At 36.6% G+C, this 27,469-nt stretch overlaps 1 protein-coding gene across 2 annotated transcripts in view; it reads right to left on the bottom strand.

Annotated features, from left to right (window-relative positions):
* WDR35 (WD repeat domain 35) overlaps nucleotides 1–27,148 on the bottom strand; it is a 44,002-nt gene extending 16,854 nt beyond the window's left edge. For both annotated transcript variants that reach the window (XM_058835774.1, XM_058835775.1), the window contains exons 1-15: nucleotides 27,052–27,148; nucleotides 26,343–26,460; nucleotides 25,466–25,537; nucleotides 24,041–24,133; nucleotides 22,791–22,919; nucleotides 22,446–22,579; nucleotides 20,730–20,895; nucleotides 20,488–20,633; nucleotides 18,284–18,409; nucleotides 15,608–15,793; nucleotides 12,920–12,980; nucleotides 4,067–4,211; nucleotides 2,728–2,797; nucleotides 1,942–1,995; nucleotides 72–181 (exon numbers count right to left, since the gene is read on the bottom strand). In XM_058835774.1, coding sequence (XP_058691757.1) covers nucleotides 72–181; nucleotides 1,942–1,995; nucleotides 2,728–2,797; nucleotides 4,067–4,211; nucleotides 12,920–12,980; nucleotides 15,608–15,793; nucleotides 18,284–18,409; nucleotides 20,488–20,633; nucleotides 20,730–20,895; nucleotides 22,446–22,579; nucleotides 22,791–22,919; nucleotides 24,041–24,133; nucleotides 25,466–25,537; nucleotides 26,343–26,460; nucleotides 27,052–27,075 — 1,634 coding nt within the window. In that variant the 5' untranslated portion in view covers nucleotides 27,076–27,148. The remainder of the gene's footprint in view (nucleotides 1–71; nucleotides 182–1,941; nucleotides 1,996–2,727; nucleotides 2,798–4,066; nucleotides 4,212–12,919; nucleotides 12,981–15,607; nucleotides 15,794–18,283; nucleotides 18,410–20,487; nucleotides 20,634–20,729; nucleotides 20,896–22,445; nucleotides 22,580–22,790; nucleotides 22,920–24,040; nucleotides 24,134–25,465; nucleotides 25,538–26,342; nucleotides 26,461–27,051) is intronic.
* Between the last annotated feature and the right edge of the window lie 321 nt (nucleotides 27,149–27,469).

Here is a 27,469-nt window from a genome sequence, read left to right as displayed (position 1 = left end):
AGAGTTAGTATTTTCACAGATTTTAGTGCTTCATTTTGAAATTTGATATCTGTGTTAGAAGCAAAATTTACCTGGAGTTGCAGTTCAAAGACAGCTGATAGGCACGACAGTCCAGGGTGTAGCTCTGCACCACAGCCACACTAGGGAGGCTGTATCTCTGAATAGTGCCAGATTCTCTTCCCTAGAGGAAAGTAATGCTGCCTTAGTGAAAGAATTTGTCCATCAGTAAACCCTTTAAAATGGTCTTATTTATATGCTGTTTTACACAAAAGAGCTTTGGGATAAGTGACAGCATGAGTGAAAAGAGGGAATCATCACCCTAAAAGTTCTGAATTCTGGTATTTAAACAAGACAGTTTAAGATGCTACAATTGGCAGATCTACTTAAATGGAGGATGCTGAAACAAAAAGTTACAGTCCACATCTCTCCCACAGAATTTCAGGAGCCATGAACCTCCAGACACAGTCTACATAATGAAACAGGAGAGGTGTGAAAAGATCCTTGTCCCACACTGGTAAATCCCCATGAAGAATTCCATATGGCAGCAGCAGTCCAGGTCTGAAAGCAGGACAGCTCTGCTCATGTGGGGCTGTCTGCATACCAACAAGTCTCAACAGTTACTGCAAGACCAGAGCTAGATTTAAAAGGAAATGCTATAAAATGCACTGGTTATTCACAGGCTTGAGTAACAGGAAACAAGCCTAAGCACCTGTGTGGTTTATCTTTATTGTGCTGAATGAAATACCCATTGCCTGTGTCAAGATGCCATCAGGCTGAAAGAAGTGACATCTCTGACTGAAATAATCACTGCCACTATTTTCTTGTGGTGTTGCTGTAAAGTGAACAACATGTCCAGCTTGGTTTGCCTACTGTTCAACTCTTATGTTGGAAATGAGTCAACATTAAATTCCAAAGGAGTGAAAACTTTATTCCTTCTTTTTCTCTTTTCTTTCCCCAAAGCTGTCCCTAAGATCCTCAGCATGAATCAGCATTTTTTACTTTTTCAGATAAGTATATCCTATAGACTAAAAAACAGATTAGTTCAGAAGTGTTAGAAAATTGAACCACTATCATATGCATTCAGCTTCAGCACATTTATCCAGATTTCTCAAAGGCATTTCCTCTCATTCCTTTCCTTTAAACAAAAGTCACAGATTAAGCATTATCTTAATTAAGTTCATTTTCTTATTCTTCAAGCAGCAACAATCCCATAGTCACCTATTAACCATCACACTTCTTTTGTTCCTGCTTTCTCCCATGACCCTCTGATTTTGTAAAATCCAGTCAAAAGATATAACAAAAAAACAAAAAATAATCCACACTGGAATCAGAACATGAGAAAAAATCGAGACCTTTCCTGGAATGTGGATAACAGGAAAGAAACACTGCTCTTTTTCTCTGTTCTGTTTAGTTTGCTTTAAAGCCTGCATGCAAGTTTGTTCATCTAATGAGATGACTTTCCAGCTTGGAACAAAAAAAATTCACCAGCTCTTTGGCATGATTCAATGCCTCACATCTGTATAATCCATAAATGTATTCATCTGTATATAGTGCAGTATCATGCATTATACCATTCATATGTAAACAAACACTGTAAATCTTTGTCTAGAATATACTGTCTCAAAGAGACTTCTCAGGATTCAGATTACAGAATTAAGTCCCGACCTAGACTTTATAAAATCCTATGCGTAGGTATTAACTCAGACAACTAGTCTGTAATTAAATTGTAAGTACTTAGTGAACTATCCCTCCTAAAGAAAGAATCCAGGTTAACAGAAGAAATTGTTAAAGTTATCTTTGAGGAAGTTTAGAAAGAGGTTTTGTCTGTGTAAATTCTAAATTCAGAAATTCTTTGAAATTATGACTGTTTATGAACATAGAAGAATCTTATGCCTACAGGCTCAAGAGGCAATTAGGAGTTGTGTTAATCATGTAGCTTACCACAAGTAGTATCTTATCAGATGCTGTTATTGCACAAATCGGGTCTCTTGTTCCCTGAAAGTAAACAAGTGGTATCAGTACCAGTTTTACTGCAAAGGTAAGAATGCCCTACTAAAGAAATAAGGTTATTTAAATAAACAAGAGTGTTGCTAAGTATCCACATGAAAAGGGGCTATCAAACCTTGTCAGCATACAGTCTGTGAATGTTTATCAGTATCAGTAGCCTTTGCTCAGGGAATTATGACAATAATATTAGCAGCTTGTCCTGTCCCTCCCTCCAGAAAAATAAGAAAACCAAAATGTACCAGGCATTTAACAGAAAACACAAGAAAGCAACAATCCCTGACTTGTGAGGTCTGTTAATTAATTAATTAATGGTATATTAGTGAGGACAGCCAGCACTTGCACACACAAATGAAGTGAAAATGGCTAAAAATACTAGAAAAGATCACAAGGGTTATTGAGTTTCAACAAAGTTGTATTTTGTTGAAGGGGAGCTGCTGCTGACCAGGAAGACAGCAAGTGTCTACATACTGTACACACCCAGAATATACTTATTCCATGCTCCCTATAGTTTGCTGTATATTTCTAGTAATACATAATGACACAGTAATAGCACAAACCAGAGGGGAGGAACAGAACTTATGTACAAAAGGCAGAAGTGAAAGAAATTTTAAGTACAACCACTTCTACTAATGAAAATCTATAAAATAAATAAAATAACTAATTACTGCTCTTTCAAGCTACCAGTGACACCACAATAAACTAGTTCAAAACATCACTCACTTCAAAAGCTCTGCTGTAATCAAGGTGTCCATCTGCAGACCCTGAAGAGGTGTCATCAATATGATAGATCCTGTAGAGAAGGAAAGTTAGAGTCCAAGGAAAGGATCATGGGTAGCATCGGTGTGTTTGATCCTTGGAGAAGAAACCATTGGAACTGGAGATGAGAATAAAAGCTATGCCTGTTCTTATGTTCGAAAGCATCCCTTTTGATAAACCTGCTTTGTATTCATATAAAGGTATTGCAGTTGCTTTCACTTTCACAACCCCTGATGCTATATTCCCCTATGATCTGTAAACTTTCATCCTGTAACAGTAAGTTCCTGCTGTTACAGTTAAGTGTCCTGCAGGTGAAAACCACCAACCACTCAGTTGTCCTTTCTGAACATGCACTCCCATATTTCCCCAGGCTCTTCTCCATAATTAATAAGAGTTTCACCTTCACATACACAAAAACTTATGTATTACTGTAGTATCCAACACTTATAACTTATCTTTTGCCTTTAAAAAGTAGCATTAGGAAAGATTTTAGAATGTTAAAATCATCATTAATGCTGAATTACAACCATTTATATTTTTCAGTATTTTTATCAATTTATAATTTTGTCCAAGGCTAGGACATCCAGGTCCTACAGCAATGTAAGTTATTACACCATGTACAAATAATTATTTATTATTAGGGATATATGGTGACAGGAGATGGTAGGTTTATAGAAAGATAATACAGTGCAGAGATTATATAGAAGAACACACAGTATAACTAAAAAGAAAACCATAACAAAGTTGCAAGCTTTGTGAAGGTGACAGAAAAGTTAATACCACAAATTCCACCTGGAAAGGAAATATTTTGGAAGCAAAACGATGTTGACTTTGGCTTGTTTAGTTTGAGAGGATAAAAGTCCATACAGGATTAGTTGTCAAAGCCACAACCAGACACAAGTGTATTAGAGAAGAGCCAGCTGGACAGACTATGTTCTTACAGGCAATGACAGACAAGAAGCAGTTAAAATTATCAGAGGGAACAGAGCTGCCTGGAAACTAAGAGCATGGAGGAGAAACAGGAGAGGGGTAAAAAGGCATCAAGACACACAGTTCCATAAGGAAAATATGCAGCAAGCAAATGGAGACACTGAACAGGAGCTACTCCAAAAATGTCTGAGAGATCTGGATAATAAACACACAGTTGTTATACAAAACTAGTATTTCATCTTACAGGCCTACAAGTCAGCAAACCTGATTAGAAAAATGAGAAGACAAGGGTTTGCATTTTAGACATGGCAGAATCCACCTCATCAATGAAACCAGAGCAGAGGAAGAAAACTGACAAAGCCTGAAGACAAACCTTTCCCTGCCTTCTTTCCTGGTCCGTGCCAGCTGATTGATTTCCATGGCTGTGAGCTTCTTGGCCACCCGATACTGCCAGACATAAAACGCTTCTTTGGAAGCCGCGATCACGTGCGTTTTGGTCATTGTGACAAACAATGGCTCTGTTACAAAACCCAAGAGTTGCAAAATTAGAGCAGCAAGCATTGGTGTAGATGACAATTTGTACCTTTTTTCCAAGATGGATGAAAACATACACTCATACATTAAAAGCAAAAAAACAACAACCAAAAAATCCACCCACACACAACCTAACAGCAGTTTTCATTAGCTGGTAACAAATTTCACAGGGGCCTGTGACTTTGTCCAGAAGAACAGAGAAATTCTTTACAAGTTCTGATTTTACCATTAACAGTTTTCTCCCTGCTATCTCAGCAAATCTTCACACACTGATGCAGAAAACATCAAATACATATAGACAAACTTTCAGGTTAATCACTAGTTCACGAGCATCTCAAATCTCCTTAGCAAGATCTATTAAATACTTCTATATCTGACACATCTAAGGCTATTCAAAAGTTGACAATCTAGAAGAGGTTCTTTTTCTTAAAAAAAAATCATAAATTTTAAGTTAGACAAGACCTAGAAATACTGTTTGTACCTTAGTTAATAGTTGGACCAAATATCACTTCTTTATCTGAATGGCAAGAAATTAAATATTTAGCAGACTGTGTACTTAGTTTTACTTTATTATACCAAAAAAATCACAGTGTAGGAATGCAGGATATTTTCATTACTTCAGTCATAAGCCCATTTAGAATATCTGCACAAATTGAGTATCTCATTCCTGCTGTCCATGCTCAGTAATAAAAACCAAAAAAACCAAACTAAACCAAAACAGTGAAGGCACAGAAAAATGAAGAAACCAAGTATGCAAATCAGCCAATGTCTTTAAGTTCTAAAAGTAAATCATTATGATTAAAAAAAAAACAAAAAACTGAGATAAATTCAAAAGAATTGTGCAAACCAGCCTGGCAGTGGAACACTGAGTCATGCAGATAACATGGTATGAGCAGAAAACATAATTCTTTTACAGTAAATCTCTTTTATTTTTTTTCTCCTCTGTATTTTAGCACAGAATGGAACTCTGGAGGGAGCTATAAGCCTGCCACACAGAAGAGCAGTGCTACAAGAGACAGATGGGGGAAGATTGGTTGAACAGATTTCATTTCTTTGAAACCAAGAGGATTATACAAGCTACCCAATGGCTGCAGAATACTTTTCAGTAAAAATGGGCAAGAAGGCTTAGTGATGATGCTTAACGTGAGCAGCACAGTTGTTTACATTATATGCAACTCAGTGTATTTCATGTACTTATAACACATTCATTTCAACAATTAGTCACATCCAAACTGAAGGATACAGTCTCCTGTTTCATCAAAAACACTAATAAATTCTATATATTTGCTTTGTTTTTTTATTAACTTTCATGTATGTGCCATAACAACCAATGTTTTAATCCTTTAAAACTGAAACATGAGAATCTCCTGACCTGTGAGGGAATAAGGCTTGCTCAAATCACATTTTTGTACTAAACCTCATATTTGGACTCAACTTAGTCAACATTCGAGTAATTGTGGTCCAAGACAACATAAAACTACATTGCCATGCCAACATCTGAAGCCATGGGCATTCCTCACACTCTTGAGATGACTCGCCCTTTGACTTACAGCTTCCATGGAGCCTAAACTGACTCATTTGTGCACACCTTGAAATACGTGAGTCTGGAAAAAAAGTTCACTTAAGGGCTGTTGTGATCCAAAAACAAGATGGCAAAGCATTCCTGCTTTACCCAGGGGAATACAATCAATTAGGCGTTTTACGAACATGCCTAAGCCTAAAGTGATTGTTACTGCCAAAAAGCACATACACGCCAACCTCTGTCACATTTTCCTGCCACTTCTTTCATATCAGCTCCAGCAGCAGCTGGACAAGAGAGTAAGTTGGATCAGTTCATTCATCCAACTGACCTCAAAATTAAATAAATAAAAGATTACATTAAGTTGGATTAAAGAGAAAATCACAAATGCTGGAGCAGGCAGGAATGAGCAGCAGGCATGGAGGGCAGGGCCTTCCCTTCTTTGCAACAGCAGGCTCAGCAATGACTGGATTTAAGCCAAATGTGAAAAAACAGGGCACAGCACACAGACACAATCATCACGATCAGATCCATGCAAAGCCACATCTGGAAGAGCAGCAACTCTATGTGGGAACTGATGCTTTTACAGAACTGCCCGTATAACTTCAACAATTGCATAAAAGTAGTACACATGGCATTTTCTCTAGAACTGCTTTAGCATTTTATATTGTCCAGTCATTGAATAAGAAATCAAAAACAGAAAAATCTGTGGAAAAAGAAACTCAAATTCAAGTCTGGACTGGACACTATGAAACATTTCTTTACAGAGGGGGTCGACACACACTGGAACTTCCTGGAGAAGTGGTCAGTGCCCCAAGCCTGTCAGTATTTAAGAGGCATTTGGACAATGCCCTTAGCAACATGCTTTTGGTGAGCCCTGGAGACTGGCTGGCTGATCCTTGTCAGTCCCCTCCAACTGAAAGTATTCCATTCCACCTTCTCACCTCAGAGCCTTCCACACTGGGCTATACTCTGCTCCTAAAATATTTTCCTTCTTGACTGCATAACACCATAAATTCAACATAAGAGAAGATGTCCCAGCCTCCCCAAGTTTTGGCTGTTGTTCGGCAGAGAAGGAAAGAATGGGATTTGTCATTTCTTATGAAAGACAATGTGCTCACTTCAATCCCTTCAGGCTGAGGAAGATGTAGAATCCCTTTCCAGGCAGCTGATTTAACTACTTAAGTTTCCTTTAGTGTAGGGAAATACCATTTTATTAGCAGCATTGATTTACCAGCAGGTGCTGCTCACCTGAGTATCAGTGCTCTTCACAAAACCTGACTATTAAGCAGACAGAAACGAAAGCACCTGAAGTCTGAAGGAGGTGAGAGATTTGGATACTCCTCCGCTCAGGATTTCCACTGCACAGCAGCTTCTCATGCTTAGTATGTAAACTTCTTAGACTGTTGAATTCTGCTGATTTTGCAGATATTCAACTTCAATATTACTGTCTTAATACTCAATTTTCAGGCACTGAAAATATATGTGGAAAACATTTAAACAGGTGCTTTACTTTTCAGGTGCTGACCAAATATTGAAAAGGACTAAACAAACTGTCCCCATCAAAGCAATTCCAACATGTAAAACAACTGTCCTTTAAATTCTTTCTGGCCCTCTTTTCTCTCCTCACCTCATTTCTCTTCACTATTCCTTCATAAAGCCTCCTCCCTGAAGCATATCTACCCAGGAATCTCAAATAACCTTCTACAATGTCTGCATTTCATCCACACACACTCCATCTCACTTCAATGATGTTAGAAAACACCTGCTTCAGTGTCTAATCTTCTTGTAAAAATATAGACAGAAATCAAACTTAATGCATGACTACATTACTTCACCACATGAAAAGGCTGAGACACTTTCTAGTCTACGAGATAGGATACACAAACAAGAAAGACAAGTAATCCCACCTAAATCTGATGGAAAGGAAGCAATCTGACAGACAGACACAATACTAAACTGTTGTTTTCATACAAGTCTGTTACAGGCTGTTCCTGAGAAACTGGAATGAAGTTAGTCTAATCAATAAATCTACCTAATTTTAGAGCTTGATTCAAATATCTCTACAAGTGTTGGCTCACAAATGAAAGAAAATGTCAGGCAACAGCAGGGACAACTGAACATGTTGGGACATGTGGGCCAACTCATGAACAGCCACAGCTTACGCAACATAAATAGTCAAAATCCATTACAATTTACATTAAAAAGGATCAACTAAGTAACAGCAATTCAAGTGCTTTTCACATATAGTTCAGTCATCCCTGTTAAGGCATCAGGAGGGAGGCAAGACACCTGGGCATGACTCCAGCTCTGCCTTTAATCCACCTGTATGTTGGTCAGGCTGTTGTATTAATTTCACTAACACACGCTTGAAAGATAACACTTCACTATGTCAGTGCTCCTAAGCACATGTAAGAAGATGATATAATCCAGCCTGAGTGACCTTTTCTTAGCAGATACCATCTGTTATGTTTCCATTAAAAAGATATTATATAACAAGATATTTAACCTCCTGTAGTTTATATTTAGTTATTCATCAAAGGACTTTGACAGAAAGCCTGTGAGCATGTAAAACACGCACAGAAGACACTGTGTTGGTTAATTTTTGTACCAGAGTAGGATGGAATGCAGTAATGTTAGACAATGAAGAAAGGAGTAATTTATGGGCTAGCAAACACAAGCTATTGTGAAGGACTTCAAACACAAGGGACAGGAAGCAGGGGAAGCAAAATGTCTTTGGACAAAATAAAAAGCAGTATGAGGAACAGCTGGAAGTGTAACCACTCATCAATGTCTAAAGAAAGCTGAAGTGATGGCCCTTCATCAGATAATGACTGATTAATCCTTTATTGCCATCATTAACAGAGACAAGCATTAGAAAGCTAATGACATAATTAAAAATTCAACAGAATAAAGGAAATAAGCACTTCTTTTTTTGAGCCTTACTTGAGCTATTGGCTTAGAGCCCAACAATGTAAGATTTACATCTCCTGAGGGTGAATCAAACATTGCATAATGTCACAATTACTTTGTCATTAGGAGATTAATAGCACTTTGTTGAAATGGTATTATAAAATATTACAAACTGACATTCAGACAAATTGTGTCTTAACACACATTCTCAGATGCATTATTTAAATGCTCTGTCAGCCACTTAGCATTCCTACACGAGCAGTCTCTTTTCTCCACTATCCATCTCCTACCAGGACAAAGTCCAAGAGGCTTTGCCCAAGAGGCCTTCAAGGCACCTAAGTCTCAAGGAGGAGTAAACTCTTTATGCTCAGTAGAGCTCCAGGTGATTCTAGTTCCAACAAGGGGCAGTCTGCTAGAAACCACAGATAGTGCCTGTTCAATTTGCAGTAATTACAGCTAGTCAAAAAATATAGTTTAGACTCATGGTAGTGAAGAGCACACACTCAAGAAAAGGCAGGAGCACACAGATACCAAATGGTCTGTTGAGGACATTCTACAACATAAGAAATGATTTTTCACCAGCATTTATGAAAATCAAATAATGTAACAACATAAGCGTATTTAGGCCACTCTGAAAGATGTCACTTAGAAGTCTGAAACAAGTACAAGAGTTCAAAACAAAAAATTATCTAACTTTTTATGGACAGAACTTTACGCAACAAGTTACTAGCTTACTAAAAGAAAATAACCTGAAAATTTGTATTAGTAGAAAGAAGAGGGGAAAAAAAGAATTTTACAAGCAGATAATAGATAATTTTTCATAAGTCAGTAACACACATCCAATCATCTTGAGTAAAAGATAAGTTAATTTTACTTTTTAACTGCTTATTTCTTACACTATTAATAATGACTCTCACCAGATAATTGATTTCATGCTGACTTTCCTCATTTATAAACAGAAGAAAAGGACAATGATTCTGTTAGAAATCATGTGTCAACTGGAATCTTAGAACTTCCAGAAAGGTCTTCTGCCCTTAAGGTTTTACAGGGTCTTCTCTCTATTGACTTCTGCAAGGCCAGACAGCTGCTTAAGTTCAGTATGCTGTCAAACAGGAACAATTACACTTCCTACTGGCAAGAAGCTCCAGCTGTGATAAACAGCATTATATACTGTACAATAGGACCTTGACTATGTACAGCTGTCAGCTTCTCACACCAACTGACCTTCTCCTGCAAATATCTCTAGTTGTTCTATAAAGTTGCATTTTCAAATGCTACAAAAAGAGGAAAGTTAACTATGATGAAACCAGCACAATGAATTCCAAGAGTTGCATTTATAGACATTTGCTTTTCACTTTTACCTTCAATCTCATCTGCAAGTTTGGAAAGCAAACTTTAAAGGAGTCTTACAGGAGGTATATATTTTTTAAAAAGAGGTTGAATCCTTGGCTGTGTTTACCATACAGTAATGAAAGACTCGCTTGAAATGTTTTAACTACTGAGGCTACAGAAATTTTTAGGACTCAAAAATGTAAATATTCCTAACCTCTGGTATTTATCCACCTATGAGGCTGAAAGCTACAATGCCTAGCATTTTCACAAGTGAACTCACTCTAGGAAAGAGCACTGCAAATCTATGCACTAAACTGGTCCTCCAGTCCTGGAGGGAACAGCAGCAGACTGCAGAAAGCTAAGTTATGCTAAAGGAAGAAATTGTTTAATCTCTTCAGCACAATTCAAGTACAGTTGGAATAACAACAGCATTTTTCAATTAAATAGCCTTTCTTTTTAAGTGTTCCCAGTTACTGCAAAGAATTACTTTCTTGTGTACAGGCAGCTGTAGGAGATGGGTCATACTGGTGGAATCATAAGGAAACCTTTGTTTATAATGTAAATAAAACTCACAGATAGGTCCAGAAAGTTCAACAAAACAGAACACTAGAAAAATGCAAAGCAAAGAGTTTAAATGCAGAGTTAGAGGTGTACATGCAAAGTTAATTTTAACAGTGAGTGGGATTCATCTCACCTAATTTTAGACATCTCTGACAGAGATGAGCTGGCTGCTGGGCTTCTTCATACTCAGTGGAGAGCAAAAAGACCCCCTAAATGAATGATTCACTCAACTTATTTTAGATATCAGTTGCAGAAATGAGAAGAACTACTCCCTCTAAGTCCCTGAACCCTTCTCCCACCACCCTAATTCTGCCTGCCAAGTCCAGGAAACCAGTGGGCACATACAGTGTAGACTACTACCCATCACATCACCTTATTTCATTGGATTCTGTTTTGGCGTTAGGTGCTCTGTTTTGGGTTTTGGTTTGGTTTTTTTAGCAGGGCAGGCATTGGTTGGTTGTTTTGTTGATGTTTTTCCCCAGTCTCGGTAAAATTTTTGGTATTGAACCTCTTGGATATGTTGTTCCTTAAGTCTGATATGACTCTCCTATTGGAAAAGGTGGCAGGAGGACATCAAAGGGACAGAAAAAGAAATCACAAGACTAAAACTACCACAATTTTCATAAACATCCCATAGGACAACATAGTCAAATTCATTCATCAGAGCATACTCTTCATTTTAATTATAAATATATCATCTACAATATATGAATATATAATCTACAATATAGGGCATGAATTTCAAAATATGTGTATGACTCATAGCTGATTTCCTCCTGTTATCACTGTAAAACTGAACATGAGAAAATGATACTTACAGCTTAGTTAATATATAATAAAGAATAAAACCATTTAGAAGCACTGATTGAGGAAAATAATTTTTGATCTCAATTATTTGAGATCATAAAGTTTTTGGTTGATTTTTTTCCCACCTATATTCTTCTGTGAACTACTGTTACTTCCTTGTTCACTAATTCTTCACCTTACTTTTCTCATCATTTCTATCTTACCAAAATTTTGCTAGACCCTTTACCCATCAATTTTATCACAGAGAATGGCTGTTTGTTATTTAATATTGACAACAAGTATTAGCACTATGACTTAAAACTAACTTCTCTACTGAGACTAATTTAGCTAGAAAAGTTTCTTTTTGCAGAGAGGATAAAACAATGGCTCTAGAAGGCAATTTACATTAAAAAAAATTAATGAGGTTTCTTGCCCTAATAGTCTTCTCTCTCATTGAAAAGCAAATAAGAAAATTTAATTTATAAATTTAAACATATAGAAGACAAGTTATTTAGTCTTTCAACAAAACAGGAGAGTTAATCAAAGAATCAAGGTTCAAAAAGAAAACTGCAAACAGGGTTCACAACATCTACTCTGAATCCAAATTCAGATCCATTCGGGTAACAAACCAAAAATAAAGCAAAAACCAGAACAAATAAAAGTGGATTCATTAGTCAAAAAACTGATTAATTTGTCAGTTTTTCTACAGTTCCCTCATCTGTTTAAAGGGAAAATAATAAATTCTCTTTATTCTCAAGCAAAAATCACAGAAAACAGTGGCTAGCAATTACTTGGCAATGTTCTGTACCACACCTGCAGCAAACAAGCAGTAGGGAAAGCCTGGAATTCGTGCTAGTTAGAATTTGGGGGTGTTTCATACTTGTGTTATAATCCACTGATGTTTTGTAATTGTATTTTAACTTATAATCTGAAACTACTTAGATAAAACAATTACGAGGAAGATAAGAAAAAGATATTATCAACACTGAAACACAAGAAATTGATGCCTAAGTTATTTGGGAAGCAGCAACGAGTTATTTTAAAATGAAGGTCAAAATCAAATTATTTCACTTCCTCTGATACAATTGCACCCTTTTCGAAGTACATTTTCCTAAAAAGAAGTTGAATTACCACTGTTGTGAAGGAAAATCTGAATTGCGAAAACACATCCATAAGAAGGGAAAGAAGGGAAAGAAGGGAAAGAAGGGAAAGAAGGGAAAGAAGGGAAAGAAGGGAAAGAAGGGAAAGAAGGGAAAGAAGGGAAAGAAGGGAAAGAAGGGAAAGAAGGGAAAGAAGGGAAAGAAGGGAAAGAAGGGAAAGAAGGGAAAGAAGGGAAAGAAGGGAAAGAAGGGAAAGAAGGGAAAGAAGGGAAAGAAGGGAAAGAAGGGAAAGAAAAGCAAGCAAGAAAAGTAGCAATTTTTAAAAATTCTATTATCCATAGTTTGCATTAACATGAAGAATCAGTTTAAGTTCAGCCAATTTAACAAGGAATGTTACTGGTTTGATAAGCCATTATCTTTATTAACAGATAACTAACAGTCAATTCCAGGACAAATTACAAAATAAGACCAAGTTGCTTACCAATATCAATATATTTTGGGTCCAGGGGTGTGCCAATAGAATTGCAGAGAACCAGCACATACTGTATGGAAATAAAAGCAAGGGTCATTACTATGACATTTTTTGTAGATCAGTAAGCTGTACAGAGTTTTTTGTGAAGGTGCATCTCATAACCCACACCACACATTCTAATGCTCATCAGCAACAGCAAACACAGAGACCATGACTGCAGCAAAAATAAAGCAGCATTAGCACGAGAGTAATGAGCTATCTGCCAATTAGCACTATAAATTAAGAATAAGCAAGTAACCAGCTGTTTTATGCATGGGAGCAAATCTACCAGACAAAATCCAACAAGTGGGAGGTACCACCAGTATGTCCACAGACAACACATGGGAAAGACAGGCAGCGTCTCCCCCGCTGCTGTGTGAGGCACACACTGCACTGTGTTTACAGGCATGATACACCACTGACTCAGGGACTTGACTTGCATCAACTGCTCATGCACAAGATAATCTAAAAAACACCCAGCAGTTATGATCTTTGTTCTGTCCTTTGCAGATCTTCTTGAACCTCCAAGATGGTAACAGTGTGGGGGCAATTGTCAATAAGGCTCTCCCTCTGCCCTGCAGTACCACAAGTACTACAGAAGTGGAGGGCGTGGTTTTTTAAGTTTTGCCCTTGTAATCTCACTCAGGAAGGCTTTAATAGCACAGAGATTGGGCTGTTAAATTCAGGAAGATGCAAATACATAACAATTCACTAGACACCGATGTTTCATTGTTGTACTTTATGTATTTATTCATCCAGATCTAAATCAAGGATTAAATATCTTAATGATTATTGCATAGGGAAATGCCTTGAATGAGAAGTGTGGAAATTAAGGAGCAACTTTTACTGTCAAGTATTTAAACTTAAAATAAAATAAATAATATATACAGGGCTACCAAAATGTGAATTACCCAAGAGCCGTTACCCTGACTCTCCAGGAAACGAAAGATAATTAGTTTTTCATGGCTCTTTCACCTCCTGAACAATCCATGTAATTGTGGTAGCAGACTACAGTAACTGTACAGCTACCCTTTTAAACTGATAGCTTGACATCTTATTCCTCACATGAAAGCAGCTCGATTTAGCTTTTCATCTACCACATGAACTTCATTCTTTCAAAGAAAAAGAGCTGAACATGGATTTCTTTTCATTAATTTTTTTCCCAGTTTGGCCACCAATAAGTACCTCACAAAAATAGTATTTTTATTTCTTTGTTCACGAGTTAAACTTTCCAGCAGCATTCTCAAATTTCTATTTAAAAAAAATATGTTGTGCCTCTGCCTTTGTAGGAAAATACACATGGCTCTTTTAACTCTCTGGTTTTTATTTCCATCATGTTTACATTAATTCTTCTCCAGTAAATTATCCCCACATTCAGTCTACAATAAATTTCTCTTTTATGCCCTTTTCTAGTCATCTCTGAGACTCCAAGTCAGCAGACCGGAGCCTGTTAAGGAGTAATGGAGTAACAGTATCCAAGACAGGCTGTAGACCTACACAAGGTGGTGCCGGGGAGGGAGCTTCTGTTGTCTGATTTATCCAGCCTTGTTATGGATATCAACATGAAGTCCTTGTTAACTTACTGACACATCTACTTGCAATATCTTTAAACAGGTCCTGCAGAAATTAAGTCTTTTTCTTTTTTTTCCCATTAGCTATTTATTTTTCCTATTGCTGTAAATTCTACCATTTTGAAATAACAATTCTCATGACCAAAATCTCTTGTAAACCAAATCAGTTTTTCAGACAACTCCAAAGAACTGCTACCCGTAAGCCTATGCGCTTCATTTCCTAAAACCAGGCAACTCACAGTGTTAATAATTACACTGGAGCCATTTCAAAACAAATGAAAGGTCCTTACTCTCTGTAATTTTCAGGTGTTAAAATTAAATCTCTTATTTATGCTCAATAGAGTTACAATAAGTCTCTCTACTGTTTGTTTCCGCCTTTAAAATTACAATTCGGAAAAGAATTATTTTATTGCACTCAATTTCACCAAATGTTTATGGCCACATATGTTTTAGGTCCATATGACAGTATACCATTTATAGCACAATGAAGCAAAGCAGCACTAAAGCATGCTTGGGGTTTTTTACCATGGCACCAAATGACTCTGTCTCATGCTCCTCCTTTGTAAGCAATATATGTGATACAGAAAATAATTCTGAAGTGATTACACAAGAAAAATCATGTAACAGTATCACACTAACTGATCATTCATTAACCAAAGGATACATTTATCAATTATAATTACATATTAAAAAAAAAAAAAAAACAAAGCAGTTTGCAGTAAAATGTAATTTATATCACCTAAAAAATTATCCTTTTTTTACATTTCTCACTGATGAAATATTCATTACTATTCTGATGCTTTTACCTTGTCTCTGGAGAACTGTTCCAAATATTTCTAAAGAAACATTAATCTGGAAGGCTGCAGATTTTATTAGGTTACTGATGACTACAAGGAGTTGATCTGTAGATGCAGTTAATCAGCTACTTTGTTGTTTGTTGGGATTCTGTGTTTTTAAACACTCAGCCATTCTGTCAAATGACAACTCTAAGGCAGCTTCTTAGACTTTTAAAGTTCATCTTATTCCAGCTGTAAAGAACTGACATGTGGAACAGAGCATTTCACATGAAAATTAAGACAGATTTTACCTGAGGCTGATTTTCATCTGCTTTAGTTGCTAAAACACAGAAGTCCCCATAAGTTGTTATGGAAATAAGGCTCTTGACATATTTCACATATTTCTCGTTGTTTTTTGTGTCCCAAAAGACTACACAGCACTCTGGGCGATCCGCTCGGGTATAGGCATAAACAACGGTGTTGGAGCAGTAACCCCACTGCCAAGAAAGACAATATTGATAAAATCAATCAGAAATTTTAAGAATTCAATAATGAATTGTCCCAGCCATGAAAGAAAGTGTTTATTTCGTTTACACAGTTCCTATTCAATATTTCTTACCTATCAAGTGACAAACTAACTTATTATGAGAACACAGCTCACATAATAAGACATTGGAATAATACTTAACTGGGAAAAGCTTTTCTATCACAGAGTAATTTCAGAACTGAAGGATCAACCTTAAAATGTGACAAGATCTCACTTTGCCTTGTTTCTTCCTTGTTCAGTAGGAATATAGGTATATTTATATAGTTCAGCAGGTATTCAGAAATACCCACTGTGATGATGGTTTTTGCCATGAAAATACTTGCTTTGTGACTACTATTTTGGAAACCCAAAGTTAATTTCCCAAAGGAAATATAATAAATACTGTAAACAGTGCAATTCCAGAAGCAGACAAAAATAAGCAATTATATAGGAGTACTGTAATAACTCATACCACCCTTCCATATTAGTACCATGAGAACCCCTCCCTGCCTCCCAGAACAATGTAATAAATCCTGCAACAAGTAGGAGAAAAGGCAAAAAGGCAAAAGAAACAAAATACACATGACAATGTATTTTGTTGTGTTTGATTTAAAGCACTGAATTTAATAATGAAGATCCTTTCTATTATAGTAGAATCAGAAAATATCTCAGAAAGGAGGTGAAGCTGTCAAATAAATGAGACATAAAGCAAAACACTTAAAGATGATGATGCAGTTGTAGAAAAACTAATAAAATTCTCTGCATCAGCATCTACTAGAGAGAGAAAGGTTTTTACTGTCGGCAAGAGTTCTCCACACTCCTCAGGAAATGAAACCAAAGTGATAAACTACAGCACCAACAGAAGAACTTCTAAAATAGACCTGCAGACTATAAATTAGTATTACAGCTCAATGAAAATTATGAATAGTTTACAAAAAACATCAGGTCAATTCATAGTTCTTGCTGTCATGTTAATTTAAAATCCCCTTTCTCTTATTATGGCTTATTGAAAAATGAAGGAAAACAGATTATTTAGTAGATTGGTAATGTGATATTAACTCTTCATCTCCAGGTCATTAATTCCAATCCAGCCTAAGATAATTACAGTTTTAAATCACTCCCATTTAATGACTGTCACATTTTAGAATACATAGTTCCTAAAAGGGAGTTACTTATATTATCAAAACACAGCAGAAGTATTTATTGAAGGAAAATATGTATCACTCACCATAAAAATATTTAACACTGAAATAGAGTACACTATCAACATATTAAGAGTTTATTTGCTGCAGAAATAAAATAATTTGAGCATATCTCTTTCCTTTTCAACTATCCAAAATAGAAAAATGAGCTTACGTGCCATTTCAAAAACTGAAGTTTCAAAGTATTATTAATTTACAAACTGTGCCAGATCTTGAAATACACATGGTCTCCTAGATACTCCTAGATGAGTTTAAGAAAAAGCAAGAGACCTGTATTCCAGCTGTTGCACATTTCCCAGAATAAATATTAGGTAGCCTTTCCTGCAAGACTAATTTCCAGCTCAGATTACCAAAGTCTTTTCCAGAAGATTTACAACAAACTATATGAAATTGCTTCCTAGTAGATTTGTGTTTACAACTCCCTGACAAATGGTTTTTCACAACCAGGTGGAAGAATACATTTCAGTATAGCTTCAGGATGTTCCTCACATTGCACTCACTCTCTCCTTAATTACAGTGGCTACACACTGATGATTAAAGAACATATCCTGTGCCATGAAAAAAAAGTATACAATACACTATACTGGACAGTAATTGCTATTATTTGTTAAACTGTAAATTTAATTGAAATAGATTTAAGTCCTAAAAAAAATAAGAAAACACCAAATGAAAAAACTCAGGTGGGTAAACAAGATAAAACATTATTTAGAATTAGATGAATACACACTTGTAAGAAGTATATTGGGAACTGAAATGTAAGCAGGAAATACATCTATCAGGTTGCATTCATTCCTATTGTTTGGGTGTCTACTCAACTTTCCTGGCTCAAATGAATAATTCACCACTAAAAAAAAAGACAATAAAGTAAGACTCAAACAATTCCAGTCGTATGACTCAGCCCAACCTACTTAACCACACAGCAGTGAAAACAGAGGAGCTTTACCTAATGACATCCTCAATTCCTACCAAATTTAGAATCATGTCCAGTTCTGTTTCCTTTTTGTGAAAATGAAACTCCAAATGCATTGCAAAGGCAATGGCTAAGTCACTGCATCACCAAGACACACCCTCACATTCCACTAAAACTTCAAGTCAGTAGTGGTGATCAAGCTGCAATCATAAGTTAAGCACTAATTTATATATGTATACACATATACACACACATATATATGTATATTAGAGCAAGCTGCTTTTTCAACCTGATCAGAAAGAGAATAAGTAACAGGAAACATTAATATAATTGTCACATTACTACATACCTTGTAATGTGGACGAATGTTTGCAAAATATATGTAATGATCAACAGTCAGTGCAATTTTCAGTCCACCTCCCTCCCAGGCCAAGGAAGATATATGTTTGCCAGGAACTTTCAGTGTACGTAAGTGCTTGGTTAGAACAAGGAAAGAAAAATATTTGAATTTATCACAGGAAAGCCACTCTAAAATACATAAATGACAGTTTTGATAGTTGATAAAAAAACCCTATAGATATTCTTTACCCCAGAACAATTCTCAAATTGCAATACATATGCAAAGAAAGAGAGATATTTAAGGTGTACACCATAATGTGTTCTTTCACCTCAGGTTTGGCTTGTCATTTTTTCATTTGTGTTGTATTTCTCCAGAGAGAAAGAAAGAACAGGACTCGGTGATAGTTCAAGCTTGCAGAAATAAACAGATAGAGAAGGACAGTATAAACATTATTCTGTTTGGTTGGTAATTTGAATCACCTTTATGATTTCAGTCGCAATTAAAACATCGCAGTAGTACTGATCCTAACATGCCTCAGAAGTTTCACTGACACAGCAAGTGTATTAGCCAATTAATGTACAATTTAATTTAATTATAGCTGATAGCTTAAACAAATAAAATGAAACAAATTCAACAAATAAAAACATATCCCTACTCTATGTCAAGAGCATGCAGTTAATTAGCTGCAGAGGCACACAATTTTCACTAAGGCAATGGACGTTTTCTTTTTCTCTATCTCCTCTCCAAAAGAATCCAAGAAAGGCAGTTGGTACGCTTTCCATCTTTTTTCAAATATCTTTATTTTGCTGAAGAATTTTAAATTGAATGAAGGAAACAATTAGAAGCAAAAATAATGTTTTCAAAAGCTGTAACTTTAGTCCCACAGAGCACTTGCTTGTGGGTACCTTTTTAGTTACAAATATTATAGATATAGGTAATAAAAGATAAACTTATGTACTATTTCCTGTACTTTTTTGAATAATCTTAGGCTTTAAAAGTACATTTTACTGAGCAGAATACTGATACTTATGCTCAGATCTAACTTTTCTTTTGATGGCTTAACTTTGTGCATAAGGAAACTGCTACCAATGAATTTACCTATTTCATGCCTTTGATCAGATGCAAATACCAAGTCAAAATACTGCTCACACATTATTCACAGAAAATACCATCTTCCAAAACAGTTAAGTCCACATCTGAGTACCAGAACTAGTACAAAACAATTCTAAACCATGAAGAATTTATTTTTAAACTAAATACAAAATCTGGAACACCAGTTTCAGTTAATCAGAAGGACATCAGCAACCAGAGATGTAACATTATTGCCAATACCTTTGGTTCTGTTAAATACTTTCAACTAAGGCAACCCCCACAGATGATGTTAGATCTTAACCCCTTTCACAGCACAGCTCAAAGCTGGACAGTACTTCCTCTGTACAAGGGACAAACTTCATCACACTCTGATACATAAAAATAACTTACTGATTTTCAGGTGTATTACTAAGAGGGAAAGGGATATTACCTGGCAAGGCAAAAATCGCACAACAAAAATATATTGACCAGTCATCTCTCAACTATCAAACATTTAATATACTACAAAAAGACAGGATGGACAAAAAACATTTAGAAAACAATAGTCCCAACAGCCAAAAGAAGAAGTTTAGAAAAAAATTAGCTTTTCTGAGGTTTCTGAGCCATTGCTCTTACTGATATAGGATGCCTTTTTGCCGGTTTTACTGATTCCATAAAAAAGAGCAAATATCAAGTATTTACTATCAATACTAATTCACTGCTGTATTTTCAGCTTCTAATCTAGAGATGTCCAGGTCTCTTACACAGCCAGTGTAGAAAGACAAGTACTTCTGGATTTAATACACAGATGTTGACAACTTGACTGGTGCCTAAGCTCCAAACTGCTTATCCTCTATAGCCTCATCTCAGGGATCTGCTGTTCACAGTTAGACACCACACTTCTCCTGTCATCAGTGTTTTGACAGGCACTTGGATTTTCGTGCTGGCCACTATGCCACTGTTCTAAAAGGGTACGTGGTGCTGTTTCCAGATCCACGTGGATATCACAGGTGGATACCTCACAGCACTAAACACCTACATTTTGGTATCCAAATTCCACCAGTAATGACCCCGTAGCAAAACATAATAAAACTGAGAAAAAAAAACCCTAAATATTTACATTACATATCAAATATTTTTACCTCACCAAAGGGAGTGTAGAACTGCACAACATTGACATCTTTATCTTGAGAAGCTGCTTTGAGGGAGCCTGCCACCGCCAGGACGCTTCCATTGGGGTTCCACTGAATACACACTACATTGATACCAGTGTCCATCAAAACAGGATCTAGTTTTTAAGGAAGAAATGTTAAGAGTATCAACACAAGTAGACATTTTGGGTCAAGAGAAGCTCAGTAATTTGCACCACACATTTTGTACCTACTGTAGTCATTCTCATCTCTCATTATCTGGCATCTCCCATTACTGTAACAGACAGCAAGGCAAGGGCAGTTGGGTTCAATGTAGCCCTGGGTACCGTGGTACCAGTGTATCCCAGCAATGCTGAAGGCTCCAGTTAAGTTCACCAAACAACTCAGCTTCATTTTCATCTGCACAAGAATGATTAATTAAAGTCATATACAACATTTTATTTAAAGAATAATTTACATCTCTAATGACACTTGCAAAAGACAAGATGTCTAAGCAAAATTGTTTTCCTGTCCCGAGAAAAATTTTCAAGTTCCCAGAATTTTATGGGTTTGAAAAACTTTATGTAATCAAAGCCAGATCAGATATACGAAAACACAGATTTTTAACTACAAAGAAGTACCCTTATGCTGGCATTTTCATTCTTCAAAAAGTAACTTAAAAACAAAGAAAACCAACAACATAAAAAGGCCACCACTCACACATGTATGTGCATAGACACAAGAAACCTCCTGTAACACTGTAAACAATAATTTTTATTTCAAACCATTCCTGGGCACAATATTAAACAAAAAAAAAAAAAACAAAAAAAAAAAAAAACAAAAAAAAAAAAACAAAACCACCACAATTTTTGTTTCCTTTTTCTTGACTGAAGTTTGCTGAATAACATACAATAATAATTGGCAAAAACTAGTGTCCAAATTAGAACACCAATTAAGATAACTTTTGCAATAACTAGCCCAGAATACCTGGTAACACAAGTAAGGGTTTGTCTGAAAGATAAGAGTATTCCTGGATCAGTTCAAAGAGGAATGCCAGATAAGCTACGGGAGAGAGGGGGAGAGGGAGTACACCATACATATTGTTGATATGGTGGGAGACATGACAGCAAATTATTTAAAGAATTTCAGAAATTTGTAGCAGCTGGAAATACCATGACTCGCACAGTGGGAAGATACAGTGGGAGGAAAAAGAAAAGGAAGGGTAGAAGATATTTTCTTAGGAAGGTAACAGAGAGGAAAATTCACAATATTAACCATTTAAATTTAAAAATATAGTCCCAAATACACTGGTTTTCAAGGCAGTGTTTCACTTAGCTTTTTGTTATAGTCATATTCCAATACTTAAAGCAGATAAATAAATCTAGATTGCAGGAATTCAACAATATACTATAGCTATTTCCTTTTATTTTTCTACCAGATTTTCTCTAAAGAATAATAGGAGCAATAGGAAAAAAACTATTGGTTTTTCTAAAAGCATGCTAATACTTTAAGAAGCAGAAGCTGTAAGAAGTCAATATCCTTTAAGCCAGCATTAGTTCCTCCAAAGAGTAAAAGGAGGAAAAAAAAGCAGCTAAAAATATTAAATCTGACCTATCATCACAAACATCTCTGAAAGTAGAGATTTTCAGATGTCCTAAAGAGTTTCACTTAATTTCACCAGTCTAACCATTCCTACTTTTATATTTTCAGTAACTATTGCAAGGCTGAAAGGCATTAGTTGATGTGATAATCATTTAGCTACCAAAAAAGAAATAACTGTAATAAAAAGCTGCAGGTCTCTGAGGTTGCCCAGTTCTCAGTACTGAAGTTCACCAATTAAACAAACATGAAATAAATTAGGAGGAAGTGAGCTTTTATGCCTATTGAAGCCACTTATAATCCTTATATATAATTACTATTATATCCTGACATTATCATTATAATCCTTAATTATATCACAATGAACTTACAATAAAATTTCCCTGGTTGTCATAAATGTGAATCTCTCCATTTGCCATTCCAAAGAGTAAAATTTTGCTATCAGAGGACCAGGCCACATGACACAGGTGGGTACCTTTCAAGTCTTTTCCCCAAATGCGATTGCCTGGAACAAAACATTGACTGCACTTAATAAATATACCACAAAATTAAACACAGGATACAAGTTGCCAGTGTAAAAACTAAAACAGCTAAAGTCAAAGCAACAATTAGTAACTATTAATTGCATTTACCTAGAGAAACAGAGCCACTGTGTATATAATACTACAAACAAATTTGTGTAATAGCACAACAATTAATAGGGCTTAAAATCTTACCATCCACTGATCCAACAATCACAGCTCCATCTTCATATACAATACAAATCTTCTGTCCATCAGCATTCCAGCTCATGCTTCGAACCACTGATTTATTTCTGTTGTTAATCATCTCTTCATACCAAGAACCTATTAGAAGGGAAAGAAAAACTGAGTTACACTTGTGATTTGATAAACCTCTAGAGAACTCAAGGTATATACTAATCACTAAACTGGTCTTTCAGTAAAAGCCTAGCAAGGCTACACTACAGTGTCCCCAGACAACATAGACACAGTGTCTGTGAAACCCAGTGTTCCCATAGGAGCTGCTCATTTGCAAAGCCAAGTGACAAATGAGGACTCAGAAAGGGGAGCCAAAGCCCAAGAGGGGCCCTACAGAAAGAGCTCTGTGCTTAAGTAATTTCAGAACTGACAAAACAATAGGAAACATAAACAGAGTGAACAACTGGCTTTGCTAGGAATAGGTAATACATAATTTACTGATTGTTTTCCAAGCCTAAGAGATTATTTATGTGACAGTAGCCACCATGTATCAGCCAGAAAGACATCTGTTCTTTACTCCTGAAATGAGAGAAGAGCTAGGATTTTATTGGTTTCCATTTTTCATTAAACTAAAATTCCCACGAGAATAGGAAAACCCTTCATTTCATTTTTCTTTCCCACATGTTGGAAAGTGGTTACCTTGACTGTGAGGTTTGCTGCCTTTCAAATGAATTCCAGTGAACCACAGTATATGTGTGTGTGAAAGGGTCAAGAGCAATAAAAGATAATTATAGTCATACACTGGTTAGTCATATTGGTTCACTACATTAAACATTTCTAAAGTTGTTTTTATGAGAGTATTTAATTGATGCTTTATGCACTGTTGGTAAGTTCTTGCAATCTACTAACATGTCTGTGCTCACTGCACAATATATTTTTTATATTGTATTCCAAGCAACAGAGATAAAAAATTTAGAGCAGTTTATCAAGCACAAGACTAAGTACTGATATCTTCTTCTATGGTAGCTCTGCAGGACAAATGCCTCGTCACATGTGACTACACTATAAAAAATATATACAAGTATTACAATAAATCTGAATACAATAAACAAATTTACAATAAATACAACTTGGAAATAATTTTAAAACTATTTTGAGTTACACAATCTGAAAAATAAAAACCCTGAAAAAGAATTTTAAAAACTGCAAGTGAGGGAAAAAAAATATTTCTCAGGACAGAGAAATCTCAAGTTTATCCTGCAGAATACCTCTGTACAGCATCCACACAATGATGAGGCCATTCTGATCGCTGGTAGTCAATTTTTGATACTGTTCATTCCATGTCACAACCTGCACAAAACCTAGAAAGTGATAAAAAGTATTTATTGGCACTATTTAAGTAGTTAATAAAAAATACAATATCCAACTTGATTAATCTGGAGCTTTTCCAAGGTTTGCATGTCTGACTTTGATTTGTAGGCTTCTTTCTGTGCCACTTATTTCTTTTTCAAAATTCTGCTCAAGAGCTCCTTTTGCTTCTGTATTTGCCCACTAGAATAACATTCTCTCCAAATCCTGCTCAGTGCTGATTCTACATCCAAAACACAAATCATGGTTTTGCAGGTTCTGTCCACCTCTGACACTCTGGGACACTGACAAAACTTTACTTGTAGAGTTGCTGTAGGAAGTCTGGGATTTTTATTCCTCTTTATCTCCTCTTTGTCTCATTATCACCATTGCTGCACTTTTAAAACAACCTCACTGACAATTACCCAAAAGAGCATTCTACACACAAATCCTTCAGACCCTCAAGCTTCATATACAATCCCACTCAAATATTTGAAACATCTTTAAGCTTTTATCAGTTCTGCATGGTAGATCAACTTTTTCCTGCCCTCACTGCAGGGTACTCATTTTCTCTGTATCCTTTCCATCTTTAGTGTTTCAGTCATGAACTTCATCAACAGATGCAAGCAAAGATAATTCTGAACGTCAGGGATTTTTTAAGGCAATAGTAATCTATTTCAAAACTGAAGACATCCCTTCAAAGTATCCACTAAATCAATTCCTCACAATTAATTTGTTCCACTATTATTTAATTAAGCCCTTAAAATAACATGACTCTTGGAAGATTTCAACTGCAAGTGCTCATAAGAAAGTCCACTTCTTCTAATAATGCAAGGATATTAGCATCCTCTTCATATCCCACTGTCCATGGGTGATGACCATTCAACATTTCTCATGTGAGAATTTAAGTCCTCTTTAATTTTGCTAAAGACTAAAGTTTTACTTTCACACATTATCCTTCTCCAGCTTGCTTTCCAACTTATCTAAATTTTGTCTGTATACTGCAGTCTATGTTAACACACATTCTGTAACTTGTCAATAAAGGGAAAAATTACAATATATTTAGCACAGAAATCAGATTTACTCAACTTATTTTCATTTCCTCAGAAGAAAACAGAAAGCTGTAACAGATACACAAATCTTACAGACATTATTTAAAAAGAGAACCCTAACAGCCTTAACCAAGATAACATGGTTAAAATATACAACCGAGCTGTTACACAGCATGCTGAATACTCACAACCTTTATTTCAAATTTACAATAAAAAGTTATACCAAAATTATCAGCTTCACAAAAATCTTGTATTTCTATTCTAAGAATAGACCAAATTCCCAAATACACTTACCACTATGACCTTCAAGAGTTTGAGTCACCGAAATGTTGTTAGAAGCTGCTAGTCCTTTTATCTTTGTTTCATCTAAAAAAATTAACAAAATTCACTATGAAACTAAACCTAACAAAGCATACATGTTACCATGTTTCTATGAATACTGAATCTCTAATCACTATTTACATAGATAAACTGAACCACTTAGAAGGAAGTACATAGTAACTGCAGGATGAAATTTCCATCCTCCAGTTCCTTGTGTTTGCTATTCATATCTTACATCAAAATTACTATGTGCCTTAAGATCTCTTTTCAGGAGAAAGAGCCAACAAACAAAGAAAGAAAAAAATAAAACCCCAAACCCCACAAAAACAACTACAGTTATCACATTTTGTTACATTCAGAAAAAAAAGTTTAAAAATTTTTGAAAATGGATTTTGCTTTTCCTGGAACATATTTATTTAAAAGAAAATACACAGCTTTCTCCCTAAAATAATTAAGATGGAAGAAAACATTCAAACAAAATCAAGAAATAACAAAGTAAGGCCCAAAACAAAGTGAGAGCCAATGAAAAAAGAATTAATTATATGCCCTGAAAAAAAAAAAAAAAAAAAAGGAAGGAGCACTGAAGAAAACTTCAGCAGATATAATGGGTAGACAAACTACTTGTGTGCCAAATAAGACCAACTGGAGAAAAACTGCATTCATAAGATAGTGATGAAAAAATTTGATGTTAAAAGAAATACACATGTACAGATTTAAAACTTATGCAGTATCTTCAAGTAACTCAGGGAAGAAGTTATGTTTTTTTAAGTGTCATTGGTTTTGCTTTTAAAATAAAAATTAAAAACAAACAAAAAAAAAAAAACACAAAAAAACCAACACCCCCACTTACCTGTTTGTGTTTCTAATTTTAGAACTTTCAGTAATCCATCCTCTCCACCACAGGCTATGAAACCGTGGGTCTTATTCCAAGAAACACATTTTAATCGAGTATTACCTGGAATTGCAATCTGAAAAAGAAGTATTTTGTATCTCTACACAGTTGCAATAACCACGTTTTATTTTGCATAGTCTATTTGAACACCTTAGAGACACCTACAATAGCACAAGAGATCAATTTATTTCTATGAACAGACCTGTACACGCAAAAAAAGAGAGAAGACCGTAAGCAGCAGCGAAACTGTGCCAGCCTCAAGCAATTGAACTCCTGCAGTAAATAATAACAGGACACCTTCAAAGGAGTGCTAAGCAACACAAACAGGTGACAGGAGTCACACAGTGCACAGGGCTTCGGTCTCCAGCGGAAAAGCCGCGTCCAAAGCCCACCGGGGAAAAAACTGCGGAGCTGATGGAGCAGCGGGAGACCAAAGCGGGAGACCAAAGAAGTCAGGCCGCGGGAACCGGCGGGACAGAGCAGGGCAGCGCTCCGGGAGTGCCGCTCCACATCCAGCCGCCCCACAGCGGCCGCAGGCGACGGGAGGGACCGAGGGTCCCCTCAGCCCCCGCGGGCTCCGCGCTCCCGATCCCCGGGACTCCCCAGGGCAGCTCCGGCTGCCCGACAGCAGCCTGCCCTCCGCCGCCCCGCGCGTCCCCAGCAGCACCTTCTTGAACAGGTAGATGAACATCCCTGCGGAGCGCCGGGAGCCGCCCGGAGCGGCCCTCACGGCAGCGCGGCCAGCCCAGCTCCGCGTCCCCCCGGCAACCGCCGGCGGAAATGGCGCCGCTTCCGGGGGCGCGGCCGGGCACCATTAACGGCTGTGCCGGCGGGCCCGCGCTCTCGCGGCCGGGCCGTGAGGGCTTCTCCCGGCCCGGGCGGGGTGTGGGTCCCTGCCCGGGAATGGGAGTGCTCAGCCTGGTTAGAAACCACTGCCAGTTCTTTAATAAAGGTCATTCCGCTTTTACACGAAATAAAATCCCAAAGTTTGTGAAGCTCAGGTTGTCTGCGCACGGTGTTTGTAGTGTAACGTACATCAACGTGGAATTGTAGAGTGGTATGGGTTGGAAGGGACTTTAAAGACC

This window comes from Poecile atricapillus, chromosome 3 (genome assembly GCF_030490865.1).
Source record: "Poecile atricapillus isolate bPoeAtr1 chromosome 3, bPoeAtr1.hap1, whole genome shotgun sequence".
In the NCBI taxonomy this organism is placed as follows: domain Eukaryota; kingdom Metazoa; phylum Chordata; class Aves; order Passeriformes; family Paridae; genus Poecile; species Poecile atricapillus.
Note: the sequence above shows the minus strand (reverse complement) of the source record. Positions and strands in the feature narration are given on the sequence as shown.